The sequence below is a fragment of the Astatotilapia calliptera genome, chromosome 5, assembly GCF_964374335.1.
Source record: "Astatotilapia calliptera chromosome 5, fAstCal68.1, whole genome shotgun sequence".
Classification (NCBI taxonomy): domain Eukaryota; kingdom Metazoa; phylum Chordata; class Actinopteri; order Cichliformes; family Cichlidae; genus Astatotilapia; species Astatotilapia calliptera.
Window position 1 is genome coordinate 3727759 of NC_137426.1, and position 15207 is coordinate 3742965.

Here is a 15207-nt window from a genome sequence, read left to right on the forward strand (position 1 = left end):
TTAAAAGTCCAGTGGCATCCGCCACGGTATAAAAGTCACAAAGAACTAAGAAATCCAGCGAAGTCCTCGCCTTCCTCCCCGCATTCCGCGTCACGGTACGCTGAAGAAAGGGAGGGAGCGGCAGTCACTATTCTTTTCAGGCAGTTTTCATTCGTAAAAATGGGATAAGTCAAAAGACTTACCCCGGGTGGGAAGAGCTCTCAACTCCGCCCGCCGCTTCTTTAAAACTGCAAATCGGCACCAGCTTTCTCGCCGCCTCTGCTCTCCCGCAGTGCACAAGCTGGGCTCTTGTTGCTACTGCCGTCCGACTGTTCGCTCCGTGTCGCTGGTGCTGTATCATCCTCCCCTCCAACGCCAAGCTCCAACCGTCTTATGTGTCACTGAGCACTCTGTAAATTACCCTCCCTTTCCTCTCAGGTGTGTCCAATTAGTAAAAACGGGGGAAAGGGCGGAGTCTCTCCACACTGTAAACCCCAACAGTCTACCTGACTTATAAAGTTTGTGGATATAACAATTAAAATTCCTCACAAAGTTGAAACAACTTAAAACTTTTCTGTTCGGTTAACGATTCAAACAGTTATAATTGTACATGGCTTAGAAGTTAAGAGTAAATACTGCTTTCTTAATTATGATTTTTGAGTAAATGTTTTTTCCGAGCTCCGCATGTGGACGTCATGACGTTCTCTATCTAAAACAATTGGAATATAGCAAGGTGTTGTATATTTAGTGCGCTGATAAGGTTTTCAATATTTTTATTTTTTCTTCCAAGACTGAAGACCGAAGACAAAAAGACAGAAGAAAAAAAAAATTGAGACTGCAGTTAATTTCAGGTGGAGACAGTAAACACAGGTGAGTTGAAAGATCTATTGAAGAGTCCTTTCTTCATGGCCATTAAAACATTTTTAGGTTAAAAGACCTGTGTCATGAATCGCTGTGCGGCAGGCAGGGGTTGGACCCAAAATGCAGGACTCAGACTCAGGGGATGAACTCAAAATCACAGCTTTAATTGCTGCTCACAGAAAACGAGCATACAAAACTAAACTGGGAAAATATAAACTCACAGCTTGCAGAGAGGCACACGAGGAAACACACAGCTTGAGGGACAACGCAGCACTGACTCAGAGAAACACAGGGTTTAAATACAATGGGAAGTAACGAGGGGAATGAGACACAGAAGGAGAGCACAGCTGGGAGAAATCAGAACTGACGAGACAAGGGAGCAAAGTAGGATACACTCACATGAGACACAGACCTTCAAAGTAAAACAGGAATTAGCACAGATGCAAACTAGACTAGGGGAGACAGAGCAACTAAGAAACACAGAGGGCAGCTACCAAATACTCAGAACTAAACAGAATACAAGAACACCAAACTAAGACACTACACTAAAGAATAAGCTGGGACAACAAAGAGAACTAAGAACATAATACAAAAAACTCAGAGGCTCAAGAAACTCAAAACACTGGCTCACTGACCCAGGACCATGACAACCTGTTTTTTTTTTTTAAATCACGCCCTGGCTTTGTCACACTGAATCATGTTGAAAAGATCTATTTTCATGGCTCCCCCCATTACCATTTCCTTGTACTTCTTTCTACCAGTCTATTTTATTTTGTGACATTAACATCTTAAATGTACCCCTAATTATTAATAGCTGTGTTAGTATTTATAATGCATTTTTTTTTTTTATCATGTGCAGATCTACCAAGGGTCAGTGGCACAGTTCACCTTTTGTGGTAAGTTATAACACTTCATATGTGGTCACATAAGTAAGTTGTTTCATCAGTTGTTCAGTTCTTATAAAATGTTGTATAATTGTACCAAATCACTGAGGATACATCCAATGTGTAAATCACAATCAACAATTTTACTGTGATATTCGCTCATGTTTAGAGAATCTCCATTATCTTTGTTACTGAGTTTCCATTTTTGTAGGGCCAAATTTGTATTAAAAATTAATATTTTCATATGATGTGAAATGACTCAATCATTTCTAATTTTTAGAAGAAACCATTCATTAAGTCCCTTAAGGTGAAGATTTCATATATTGATAATGATAAAATTAACACAAATTAAAAGTTTCACTGATAAACACATAATTTTTCCTTGCTTTGAACCCCATGTTCTATATAGATTACAGCTCTGATCTGGAGAACACTATTTTAAAATACTGTGTAGGGTTTTTGTCAAATGATTAAGAAACAGACTCTCTGTCACAAGAGACAGAAAGGTTGTATCTTAAAAGAAAAGTCTCCAAAATTTAGTAGAGTCTGATGTCATGCAGTTTCATAAACATGTATTCTCCCCAAAGAATGACACCTGAAAACTTTGCGTTAAATGAACTTTTCTTTTCCCTTTTTAGGAGGCGCCTGATATCAACGTGAAACGCACTGCAGTACTTCGTGCCCTTCCTGTATACCTGCGGGAGGAGGACCCAGAATTCTTTTAGACATGTAATGTAAGTGTATTTTTGCATTACTTAAATTCTGCCAGTAAGATAAAATGCTATGGATTTTTTAAAATACAATGTAATACCCTAGCAGCTACCAAATTGTACAAACAAAATACCCTCTCTTTAGAAAACCCTCACACACACACACACACACACACACACACAGGTCAGGAGCAGGGCACAGGCGTATCACAGCACTATGGCTATGCTGCAGGTGGCCCAAAAACCAGGCTGAAGTCAAGATTTAGTTTCTTTTTGAGATAAAGTCATGAAATAAAAAATTACTTTTTTTTTTAGAAAAATAATAAAAATACAAATTATGTAATGCAAGAAGCTAACACGTTAATGTACATTTTTCAAAAAAAGTAGAGTACCCTAACTCGTTACAAAGTAACCCACTACACTGCTGAATGTTTTGCTAGATTACAGGTCATGCTTGTCACATTCTCTCAAACCAACCTTACTTATTTAATTGGGGCGATCATGGCTCAAGAGTTGGGAGTTCGCCTTGTAATCAGAAGGTTGCCGGTTCGAGCCCTGGCTCCGACAGGCTCGGTCGTTTGTCGTTGGGCAAGACTCTTCACCCATTCCCTACTGATGTTGGTCAGAGGGCCCGCTGGTGCCAGTGTCCGGCAGCCTCGCCTCTGTAAGTGCGCCCCATGGTGGCTGTGGCTACAATGTAGCTGCCATCACCAGTGTGTGAATGTCTGGATGACTGAATGTGTAAAGCGCTATACAAATACAGGCCATTTACCATTGATACTCTGTCTATTCCAGGCGGACGCATTGGATGAGTCGACCCTCATTGACACTTCAGTTGCCCTTCTCACAGTGGTTACCGACGGCGCTTCCCAGTCCAGTCCATTTTACTTCCTCAAGCATGGCTGTTGTGGTGAAAGGCGACTAGGTGATGCGTGATATTCCCAGATTTGCAAATGCATTTGCTTTATTGTTTGGCTTGATCTATGCTCTGCATTTAGACTACCCCAGGAAGCTGGTTCACACATTTGCCTTTGTCCAAAATATCTTCATGGGGCTTGATGACGGCAAACCCCTGAAACCCCTGCCTACATGCTCTTAAGGAATATAAGGCAATGTTTGTTAGGACACGCACTCTGTTACTGAGCACTTTGTTTGAAGCACTTTAAGCACTTTAAGTTTACTACAGGCTTTGGGTGGATTTAACTCCATCAGTTTACCTAATTTTCCTATACTTGACTGCCTTATCTGGTTATTTGGAAGCTGATCGTCTTTGTACCCATTTTAAAAAATTGTTTTTCATTTCTATTTAAAAAAAAAGTGATTAGTATTTGACTTTTTGTTTTGCATTTTTGTGTATTTTGAGAAAGATGCAATTAGGACTGATGTCGTCCTTTGTGATTTTATAAAAAGATAAATGTTCTACACAGAATTTATAATGCTCACTTTATGGTGCCGATGTCCATGTTAGTTGTTTTAGAAAAACATTTGTGATGTTTTTAAATTTTCATGAAAAAATGTTAAATAAACAAAATGTAAAGTAACTGAATTTCCATACTTTTTTTTTTTTTAGTAGTCTACACTCAAACATTGAAACATAAATATCTTTTAATTAATAATCAGATAATTTGAGTTGTAATATAATTGCATTGTGTTGCATCAAAATAATAAACTACAAGAAACACAAAAATATTGAAATTAAAGTATACAGTCTTTGAGTAAAGCTCAATTAATAAAATATAAAATATAATTTAAATTTTTTAGGTTAACAATAAATACAAATTTTGAGTACCCCATACTTAGAAGATATGAGTTTTTGTACTTAAATCTTTTGAGGTAATCAGTTTCCACAAAAGTTTTAAGTTCAGTCAACTTGTTCGGGTTTACAGTGCAGGACAATTTGACGGTATAAGCAAAACATGCAATCTAAATAAAACACTGCACAAAATATGACCAATACATGCAATATAAAAAATAAGTACACTTCACATTAAAATACAGCACAGCAAAACAACATCCGTCCTTCCCTGGAAGACATATACATTTTATGACAAAATTTTATCAAATAAACTTCATGTTTTTGTCAATGTGATCACAAAAAAGTGACTGAGTCCATCCACTCAGCAGGAAAGTGTTAGGTACATCTGTGTGGCAGGCAGAGGGTAAGAGGCCAACAACTTTGACCACAATGTGGGACATACAAGAGAATAAAGAAAAAAAGGGTTGCAACAAGGAATGAAACTGTTTACTCAACTTGTCAATTACAAGTCATGCCAATGAGCTCAACAGTGACGATCCTCCTTTCTTATACACTTCATGACAAAATTTTATCAAATAAACTTCATGTTTTTTTAATATGATCAGATAAATGGGACTGAGTCCATCCACTCAGCAGGAAAGTGTTAGGTAAATATATCACCCTCCACCGAGGGAGCTCGTGACGTACTACCCAGCTTTCTTTAGACCGCGAAGGCCGGGTCCTCAGGTGGAAGCAGCCTCTGAATTTGGACACCCCCGCTGTTTCCGGGCCGGCCAATAATAACGGTGATTTAACGTATTTTATCCGATAAATAAACCCTGTAAAATGTATTTATCACCCCCCCAACAGACCTTTTGAATGTCTCCCTAGTAGGCTACGGCCACAACACCTCACTCTTGGAGCACTTTTTTGCCACATGTATCGCAAACCACGTCTCAGGTGTTTGTGGAGGTACAATACGTCCGCACAATTACGCTCAGCCATTGTCGTGAGTGCGCACGCAAGGTGCTGCGAGACATTTATACAGCCGTATTTCGCACATGACTATGAAGGGCGGAAGAAGAAGTAGTTCCTTTGAATGTAGACAATCCGAATGTTATAGTTTCTTTCCACTGTCTTCCTGTTAATTGTTAACCATTCCTCGCCGTCAGTCCCCTGACCGTGGTCGGGAGACGCGAGGGGAGATGTTTCCTCCAGGGCCGAAGTTTGTCCTCCTTCGGGGTTAACTCCCTTCACTTTTGTGGAGTAGTGAGACAGACAGAAATCAGCCGAGGCCCCGGAGAGTAATGAAGAGATGAGGCTTTAATAACAGTACTGCACACTTCGAAACACACTGCATAGCCTGTAGCCCGTTAGAACGCTGCTCCCGGTCGCCCTCTCTACCCATGACACACTCTCTCCATTTTTTTCTCTCTTTCGCTCCCCGCGTTTCCTTCACGCGCATGCTCACACACACATCACATACACTCCTTACTGCATCCAGTCACACACAAGACGGAAATTCCCGCAACATAATGATAAACTACAAATTTACTCTAAATTACTAAAATATCGATATTTTATTGTGAGAATCGATTCTAGAACATAAATGATTGGTATCGGAGGAATCGATATTTCAGGATCGATCCGCACATCACTAATGGTTATCTTTATTAGTATGTAGGTTTCATTCTCAGGGTTTCCAGTTCGTGGTTTATTTCCTGTGTCATTCTCCTGGTGCTTCGGTGGTGTCCCTGAGTTTGTGTTTGTGAATTTCCTGTTTTACTCCACAGTGTTAGCTTGTCTCTTCCTGTCATCTTGTGAATTGGGATCAGCTGTGCTCCCCTCCTGTGTGTCATTACCTGATTTCCTTGTGTGTGTGTATATAGTGGGTGCGGTCTGCTCGTCTGCGTTTCATTGGGGTGTTTGTTCCTTAGGCTGCATCTCTCTGCCCTTCACGCCGTTAGGTTATCAGGCTGGCTCTTTAGTTTTCCCACTTTAGTTTTCTTCAGTAACTTCTCATGCCTCATTGCCTGTTTTTGTCATTCTGCCACTTTGTAAATAAACGTTCATTCATATCATCAGTCTTTTGCCTGCATTTTAGGTAGTGATGGGTAGATGAGGCCTCGTGAAGCATTTCAGCACATTGTATCGATACTTTGTCGACACAGTGTTGCTGTTTTGCTCCATACTGTCACCTGCTGGACCTTAAATATCATTGCAGGCAACTTACTTGAGACTGGAGACAAGACATCGAGAGTGCAGCGGGAAGATGACGAGGCTCCTTGGAGAGTTCAGTGGGGAGCAGTCCTGATACTGGTGGCTGACTTGGCACTGAAGAATGCTGACATGACAATAAATGTTTTGCCCCACACTGTATGATTGTCATGTTACAGACAGGGCAGTGAGCGTGTCCTGTCGTCCTACATGGCAGCCTGCACCGGCATATCATTTTGTCTGTAAGAGAGAAAAGTTGTGAATAGCAACTTTTAAGGCAACAAAGAGACTGCAGAAGTGCTGAAAAGAAGTGCATATTTATAACTTTAACTATGAGGTATATTTAATGCCAACATAACTCTGAAAGGCAAAGCATTTTTAATGTGTCCATTTATATGCTCCACGATCTTTGCCCTGACTTCGCTCCTTCCTGAACTGCTGTTTATTTGATGGCAAAAATTTAAAACGAAGACAAAGAGGATTTGGGTTTTTAATGGAAGTTGAAAGTGGGGCAGAGAGGGCAGTGAAAGAGTCTTCTGCAACATGTTGTGCATTCCTGCAATTCTGGCTTGGAGGCAGAATTCCAATTTGATATGTGCATCTAAAACAAAGAGAAAAACAGATAAACACCATATACACATTTAAGTTCAGGTTTTAGCAGAACTAACACATTAGTTAGCGTGTAAGAAATTTGGGGAGAAAATTCTTTACAAAAACATAATTTACAAGACACTTTTATTTGTTACATACGTATATATTGACATATAACAGACAATTTAACAAAGGCTAACTAAAATCTGGGCAATAAAAAAGCAGAACAGAATGTAATAGAGAATATTAGTATTTATAAATATATAAATCTCTTTGTGACGAACTTTACAATGTTGATGCAGGTGGAAGGAAAGACATGAAGTGCGATATGCAGTAAATGGAACAATGTGCATTGATGTTACAGATGGTTAAAAGTAGTGAAGGGAATTTGTTTAATAACAAGCAACTGACCATTAAATGCTAACCAGAGGTGTCAAAAGTGCACACATTCCTTACTAAAGTTTAGCTACCTCGGGGGTCTGACCGTTGTTGTAACGCTAACAAAGTGCCAACGTAATCAGTGTAAGCAAACTAGATGACTCCTAGAATTATGAAATTATCAATGGCAAAATTATATATGAAAGACTCTGTGTTACACCCCGGCCTAGGCAACCGGGGTGCAACGCAGGAAAATAAAAATAAGGCAAAAGACACACGAGAAAAAAAACTAAAGCTCTCCACCAAAATCCCAAACGGAAGTGTCTCAAACGAAAATATTAACAAACCCATTCACAACTATTTACAACAGACTATTTATTTACAACAAACACACCAAACTATTTACAACACGGGGGAGATCGCGACCATGACACACTGAAACACAGGGTTTAAATACCTAGAGGGAGCAATCAGGAAAATGGACAACAAGAGGGAAACACAGCTGGGGCAACTCAGAACTGACGAGACAGGGAAACGTAAACTGAAAAGACTAAGATAACACAGACTTTCAAAGTAAAACAGGAAACACATAACAGTCACGCCAAAAACAACACACTGACAACACCGAAACGTAACAGTTCCCCCCACCCAAAAATCAAACATTTAACACCAAGTGAAAAGTTTGATCCAGACAGACGAAGCCGATGAAGGCTGGAGCGGTCCCACTGACCCTCCAGCAGACGACGAAGGCTGGAGCGGTCCCACGGACCCTCCAGCGAAGGCGGATGAAGGCTGGGGCGGTCCCACGGACCCTCCAGCGAAGGCGGATGAAGGCTGGGGCGGTCCCACTGACCCTCCAGCAGACGACGAAGGCTGGAGCGGTCCCACGGACCCTCCAGCGAAGGCGGATGAAGGCTGGGGCGGTCCCACTGACCCTCCAGCAGACGACGAAGGCTGGAGCGGTCCCACGGACCCTCCAGCGAAGGCGGATGAAGGCTGGGGCGGTCCCACGGACCCTCCCCTCAGCGAAGGCAGACGAAGCTGATGAAGGCTGGAGCGGTCCCACTGACCCTCCAGCAGACGACGAAGGCTGCAGCGGTCCCTCGGACCCTCCAGCGAAGGCGGATGAAGGCTGGAGCGGTCCCACCGACCCTCCAGCGAAGGCGGATGAAGGCTGGGGCGGTCCCACGGACCCTCCAGCAGACGACGAAGGCTGGAGCGGTCCCTCGGACCCTCCAGCGAAGGCGGATGAAGGCTGGAGCGGTCCCTCGGACCCTCCAGCGGAGACGGACAGCTGAAGCGAAGGCAGACGAAGATGATGAAGGCTGGAGCGGTCCCACTGACCCTCCAGCAGACGACGAAGGCTGGAGCGGTCCCTCGGACCCTCCAGCGAAGGCGGATGAAGGCTGGAGCGGTCCCACGGACCCTCCAGCGACGACAAAGGCTGGGGCGGTCCCCGGACCCCCCAGCGAAGGCAATCCCGGACGAGCCCCCATATGTTACACCCCGGCCTAGGCAACCGGGGTGCAACGCAGGAAAATAAAAATAAGGCAAAAGACACACGAGAAAAAAAACTAAAGCTCTCCACCAAAATCCCAAACGGAAGTGTCTCAAACGAAAATATTAACAAACCCATTCACAACTATTTACAACAGACTATTTATTTACAACAAACACACCAAACTATTTACAACACGGGGGAGATCGCGACCATGACACACTGAAACACAGGGTTTAAATACCTAGAGGGAGCAATCAGGAAAATGGACAACAAGAGGGAAACACAGCTGGGGCAACACTGAACTGACGAGACAGGGAAACGTAAACTGAAAAGACTAAGATAACACAGACTTTCAAAGTAAAACAGGAAACACATAACAGTCACGCCAAAAACAACACACTGACAACACCGAAACGTAACACTCTGTCTCAACCTTATGATCCACTTGCAAGGTTTCCACTGTATCCACGCAGGGAACGTATTTGAGCACACTGTGGAGGTCACGTGTTTCCGGTTACTATGGAGGTCGCAATATGGCGCTCCCCAGTGGCTGCAGCCAGACCCTCGTCGTTAATTCTGCTATGTATATCTGTATGCATTACTGTAGGGTCTACCTTACAATATAAAGCCCCTTGAGGGGACTGTTGTTGTGATTCGGCGCCGTATAAGAAGATTAAGATATTATTCTTCATACAATCTGCATAATCACCACTGAAACAAAAACCAGGAGAAAGAAACATCCATCCATCCATTCGTTTCCGCTCATCCTTTTTCAGGGTTGCGGGGGAGCCTGCAGCTGTCATAGGGCGAGAGGCAGGGTACACCATGGACAGGTCGCCAGTTTGTCGCAGGGCTGACACACAGGGACAGACAACCATTCGCACTCACATTCACTCCCGCATTCACACCTATGGGCAATTTAGACTAATCAATTAACCTATCCCCAAAAAAGAAACAGATAAACGAATTCAGATAGGAAAATGTTCATGAATCACTGATTTATGTGAAACATTTGTTTGTACAATTTTTACTTTGTGGGGAAGGACTGTTTGTAAATGATGAGCACTGGTGGCAGCATGCTGATGGGTCTTTTTGTGAGCTGAGCCATCACAAAGCCTCTGCAACATGGCCAAAGTGTTCTTTATTATTTTTCAGGAAGATTCCGTTTTTTCTTTAGAGTGCCTCTCACAGCTTACGTCTAATGTTAGGGACATGAAGGAATTTAAAATTGAGAGAAAAATGAAGGGATAAAATTATGATGGCTTCACACTGTAAAGTGCCACACTATAAAAAGTACTTCATAACTTTTTTTTTATGTCTCCTCTTTGTCAAACAGAATTGTTGTGTATGGAGAGACCATGTCGAACGCCATCGTCCCCAACTCGGCCAAGTCTTTCAACTTACAGCAAGAGTTTAAGCTGACTGATGAGGAGGTGAGACTCACTTATGTGTTTTCTGAGCTCAAAGGCAGAAATGATTTGACTATTTTATTGTAAGGGACAGCATCGGTCTTGTCGTTCAACTATATTTACTCTCTAAGGCACTCAGCTTCAGTGACCATTACCCCGTGGACGTGGAACTTCAGACCAGAGCAGGAAGACAGAAAAGGATGGCTGTGCCTGACGGGACAGAGATGACATCTGGAGAAGTACAGTCTCAGAAGAAAGGTGTCTGAGACGGTTTAATAAAAATGTTTTAGTTATTTTATAAAGGAGCAAATACCTCATGAATCTCATGGCTGATTTCAGTTCAGTTACATTCTAATTAATTATGTAGAGTTGCTGTTTGTTTAGGAATCAAAGTGATGTGACATATCTCATTTTAACTGAAATATACTAACAGTAACAAATTTTTAGCAAACATGTTCTGCAGTGTTGTATTCTGGATGCTACTGAATGCAGATTTTATTTTTCCTCCTTCTAATAATAAACAACAGGGAAACAGAAGAAGACCAAACCGGCAGGGTCACCAAAGACAGACAACAGAAGAATGTGGGAGCAAAAAGGAAGCAAAGGCGGGCATCCAACACGCTAACCAAGAGAAGACGTCAGGATGTTCAATGTTCATGATCTTACTATTAAATTAGAAAAGTAGTGTTACTGTAGTTAGAGCCGTTTCTAGTATTAAATTGTCATGGCTTCAGTTTTTTGACTTATTAGAGATTTAACTGAAAACCACATCAGGTAATTCTCTGTGGTAAAAGAAACACCCTCTGTTAGTCTTTAGTATTTATAGTACTCAAAAAAGCAGGATGAATGTACTGTAGAAATGAAAAATTAGTTTACAGATATTAGTATTGCATGGAACTAATTTGCCATGGTAAACCTGAATTTCAATATATATATAGATAGATGGATGGATAGGTTTTAAAGTCATAATAAATATTATTCATGCACAGAAACAATATTTGAAACATTTTCTTTATTCTGCATTGAGAGCAAACATTGACGGAGGCATAGCTTACACACTTACAGTGTGCTGATGCAAAACTTTGTGTAAGAAAACAATACTTGAAACATTTTCTTTATTCTGCATTGAGAGCAAACATTGACAGAGGCATAGCTTGCACACTTACAGTGTGCTGACGCAAAGCTTTGTGTAAGATTTAACTTTTTCCCCCCTGGAGAATCCTCCTGAACCAGTTAACGTATTTTGAGATATCTGTATAGACATTGGGGACATCCGGATAGTCACACTGTCCCAAGTTTTCACCAATCGCCTTGTTGTAAGAAACAATACCGACAGCCATTCCCTTGTAGACCAGAGGGCCACCAGAATCACCCTGTGAGAAGGAAGTATTTACTTTTTTCATGTGATACTTAATGCAGAGTGCTCATATATTTCTCAACCACAGAGCAGTTAGCAAGAATTTTCAAGGAAAGGACAGAAAACATACCTGACAGAATCCTTTATTTGTGTTGTATCCACCTGCACAGATAACATTGGGAGGAAGCTTGTATCCAGGAACCTTTTGAGCCCAAGCATTCTGGCAGACTTGTGGGCCGATGACAGACACATCCACCACTCTCAGGTCATCAACAACATTACCGTAAGTGTTTATCTTACCCCATCCAGCCACTTGGCACTTCTCATTTTCCTTTAATGTCATTTCACGGAGGGGAAGTCGAATGAATTGAATTGTTTTGTTTGGTTGGATAAGTGTAGGCAGCTAGAGGCACAGAATTAAAGAGTAAAGATTAAAAATAAGTGAAAACATGTAACAGCAACACAGAACATCTATCATTTATCTTTTTTTAAGTAAGCACTTTTTCCCTCAATTAGAAATTTGTTTTGTCAATAAGTGCATTGTAAATTCAAACACTCAAAAATATAAAACTTCCAGTGTGAAGTGAGAAAACAAAAAGATAAAAACCTTACTTTTAAAAGCATGATGTCGTATCCAGAGCCAACTTTCCGATAATATGGGTGTTTGTATTTGTCGGCAATCTGTATCACACTCTTATCAGTATCACTCCTCAGATGGTGGTTACCAAGGACTACGTACCTAGGATTCCTGAATAAAATATAATAATGAAGATCATCAGTAGATTTTCTGCAGTTACATAAACAACATGATGAAAATATTAATACATTTTTATAGTTAAATTCAATTTTATGTATTCACTGAATTTATTCAAAATTTTTTATGGTTTTAGTTTGTAAGGGAAGAACTTAAATAATTATTATTACATTATACAGTACTAAATATACATGTCATGTGTATATAAAAAACACCCAGCACGCCCCTGCGGGCGGTTTATCCTTCAAGCTCGGGTCCTCTACCAGAGGCCTGGGAGCTTGAGGGTCCTGCGCAGTATCTTAGCTGTTCCCAGGACTGCGCTTTTCTGGACAGAGATTTCCGATGTTGTTCCCGGGATCTGCTGGAGCCACTCGCCTAGCTTGGGAGACACCGCACCTAGTGCTCCGATTACCACGGGGACCACCGTTACCTTCACCCTCCACATCCTCTCGAGCTCTTCTCTGAGCCCTTGGTATTTCTCCAGCTTCTCGTGTTCCTTCTTCCTGATATTGCTGTCATTCGGAACCGCTACATCGATCACTACGGCCGCCTTCTTCTGTTTGTCTACCACCACTATGTCCGGTTGGTTAGCCACCACCATTTTGTCCGTCTGTATCTGGAAGTCCCACAGGATCTTAGCTCGGTCATTCTCCACCACCCTTGGGGGCATCTCCCATTTTGACCTCGGGACTTCCAGGTTGTAATCAGCACAGATGTTCCTGTACACTATGCCGGCCACTTGGTTATGGCGTTCCATGTATGCCTTGCCTGCTAGCATCTTGCACCCTGCTGTTATGTGCTGGATTGTCTCTGGGGCATCTTTACACAGCCTGCACCTGGGGTCTTGCCTGGTGTGATAGACCCCAGCCTCTATGGATCTTGTGCTCAGAGCTTGTTCTTGTGCTGCCATGATTAGTGCCTCTGTGCTGTCTTTCAGTCCAGCTTTGTCCAGCCACTGGTAGGATTTCTGGATATCAGCCACCTCCTCTATCTGCCGGTGGTACATACCGTGCAGGGGCCTGTCCTTCCATGATGGTTCCTCGTCTCCCTCCTCTTTCTTGGGTTTCTGCTGCCTGAGGTATTCACTGAGCACTCGGTCAGTTGGGGCCATCTTCCCAATGTATTCTTGGATGTTCCTTGTCTCATCCTGGACTGTGGTGCTGACACTCACCAGTCCCCGGCCCCCTTCCTTCCGCTTAGCGTACAGCCTCAGGGTGCTGGACTTGGGGTGAAACCCTCCATGCATGGTAAGGAGCTTTCTTGTTTTGATGTCAGTGGCTTCTATCTCCTCCTTTGGCCAGCCTATTACCCCAGCAGGGTACCTGATCACGGGCAGGGCGTACGTGTTGATGGCCTGGATCTTGTTCTTACCATTCAGCTGACTCCTCAGGACTTGCCTGACCCTCTGCAGGTACTTGGTGGTTGCAGCTTTTCTAGCGGCCTCTTCATGGTTCCCATTCGCCTGTGGGATCCCCAGGTACTTGTAACTGTCCTCTATGTCTGCAATGTTGCCTTCTGGTAGTTCAATCCCCTCAGTTCTGACTACCTTCCCTCTCTTTGATACCATTCGACTACACTTCTCCAGTCCGAACGACATTCCAATGTCATTGCTGTATAGCCTGGTAGTGTGGATCAGTGAATCGATGTCTCGTTCACTCTTGGCATACAGCTTGATGTCATCCATGTACAGGAGGTGGCTGACAACTGCTCCGTTCCGTAGTCGGTATCCGTAGCCAGTCTTGTTAATGATCTCACTCATATATATATATATATATATATATATATATATATATATATATATATATATATATATATATATATATATATATATATATATATATATATATATATATATATATGTCATATATCTATATGTAGAGAGAGAATTTATATATATAAGAAATAAATAAGAAATTTCCTTGGAGGAAAGATTACTTACACATCGCAGTGTGCAGCAGTCATTACAAGGTTCTCAGACACAAGAAATCCTCCACAAATATGGTAGCCTCTGTTATCCAGCACTGATGCCATATACAGCATTTCGTTGTCTGGGGCTATTTGCCCATTTATAATTTCACTTCCGAGGACTAGTAGCATTAGGAGGAAACAAAATTAATAAAAATTATTTAAAAAATATTAATATTCCACACAAGTATTCATGGTGCAACTTACCATTTTGCCCGAGGAATGTCAGCGCATAAATGACCGCAAATGACTGCAGAGCAAACATCTTGGTGGTGAAATGCTCGATCTCTTATGTTGAGGCCGACGGGTCAGTCCTTTTAAGCAGTTTGTACCAACTAACATTTGACTTTTAACCACTTCCTGTGAGTAACATGTTTTTGAAATTTTCCACAGCAAATGCTTCACTATCACCATCTGTTATATGTGCACCCATTTCTCATTAACAGTATTGAATTTCAAACAAACTACAGCTAAATCTTCTGCTTACTGAGAAATGCTCCCTTTGTTTTTCTTTGGGTGGACAAGATGCTTTAGCTTGGAACTAGAAAAATTAAAATCAAAGTGAAGGGCTCAAATAGATACTTGAGGATTTTCACTTTTGTTTTATTTTATTTTGCAGTTATTCGAACTAAACCCAAACAACCACCATCTTCACTCATGGCACTCCCACTGGCATCAGCTGGAGACCTGCCAAGGTAGAAGCTGACTGGAACAACAAAAATTGTTCTCTGATAAAAAGACTGTTGTTGGAGCTCTTTGTCCCTCCTTCACGACCAACTGGGCTCACTGGAGACTTGTTGACCTCTTCTTACAGCTGAACATGGGACACACACACATATGCATGTAATTGACACAGACCCCCCCCC

General features: G+C 42.0%; 1 protein-coding gene and 1 long non-coding RNA gene across 2 annotated transcripts; one reads left to right on the forward strand and one right to left on the reverse strand.

The window, feature by feature from the left end:
- The first annotated feature begins 770 nt into the window (after window positions 1-770).
- On the forward strand, window positions 771-3369 carry LOC145428818 (uncharacterized). Its single transcript, XR_013909139.1, has 3 exons — window positions 771-849; window positions 2363-2458; window positions 3230-3369. It is a non-coding gene; the product is annotated as an uncharacterized LOC145428818 (long non-coding RNA).
- A 7888-nt stretch (window positions 3370-11257) lies between these two features.
- Window positions 11258-14655, reverse strand: LOC113021876 (granzyme B-like). Its single transcript, XM_026166698.2, has 5 exons — window positions 14549-14655; window positions 14316-14463; window positions 12235-12370; window positions 11753-12025; window positions 11258-11638 (listed from the first exon to the last, which is right to left on the reverse strand). The coding sequence occupies exons 1-5, from the start codon at window positions 14604-14606 to the stop codon at window positions 11462-11464; spliced, it is 792 nt and encodes a 263-aa protein (XP_026022483.2). The 5' UTR covers window positions 14607-14655; the 3' UTR covers window positions 11258-11461.
- Window positions 14656-15207: the final 552 nt, after the last annotated feature.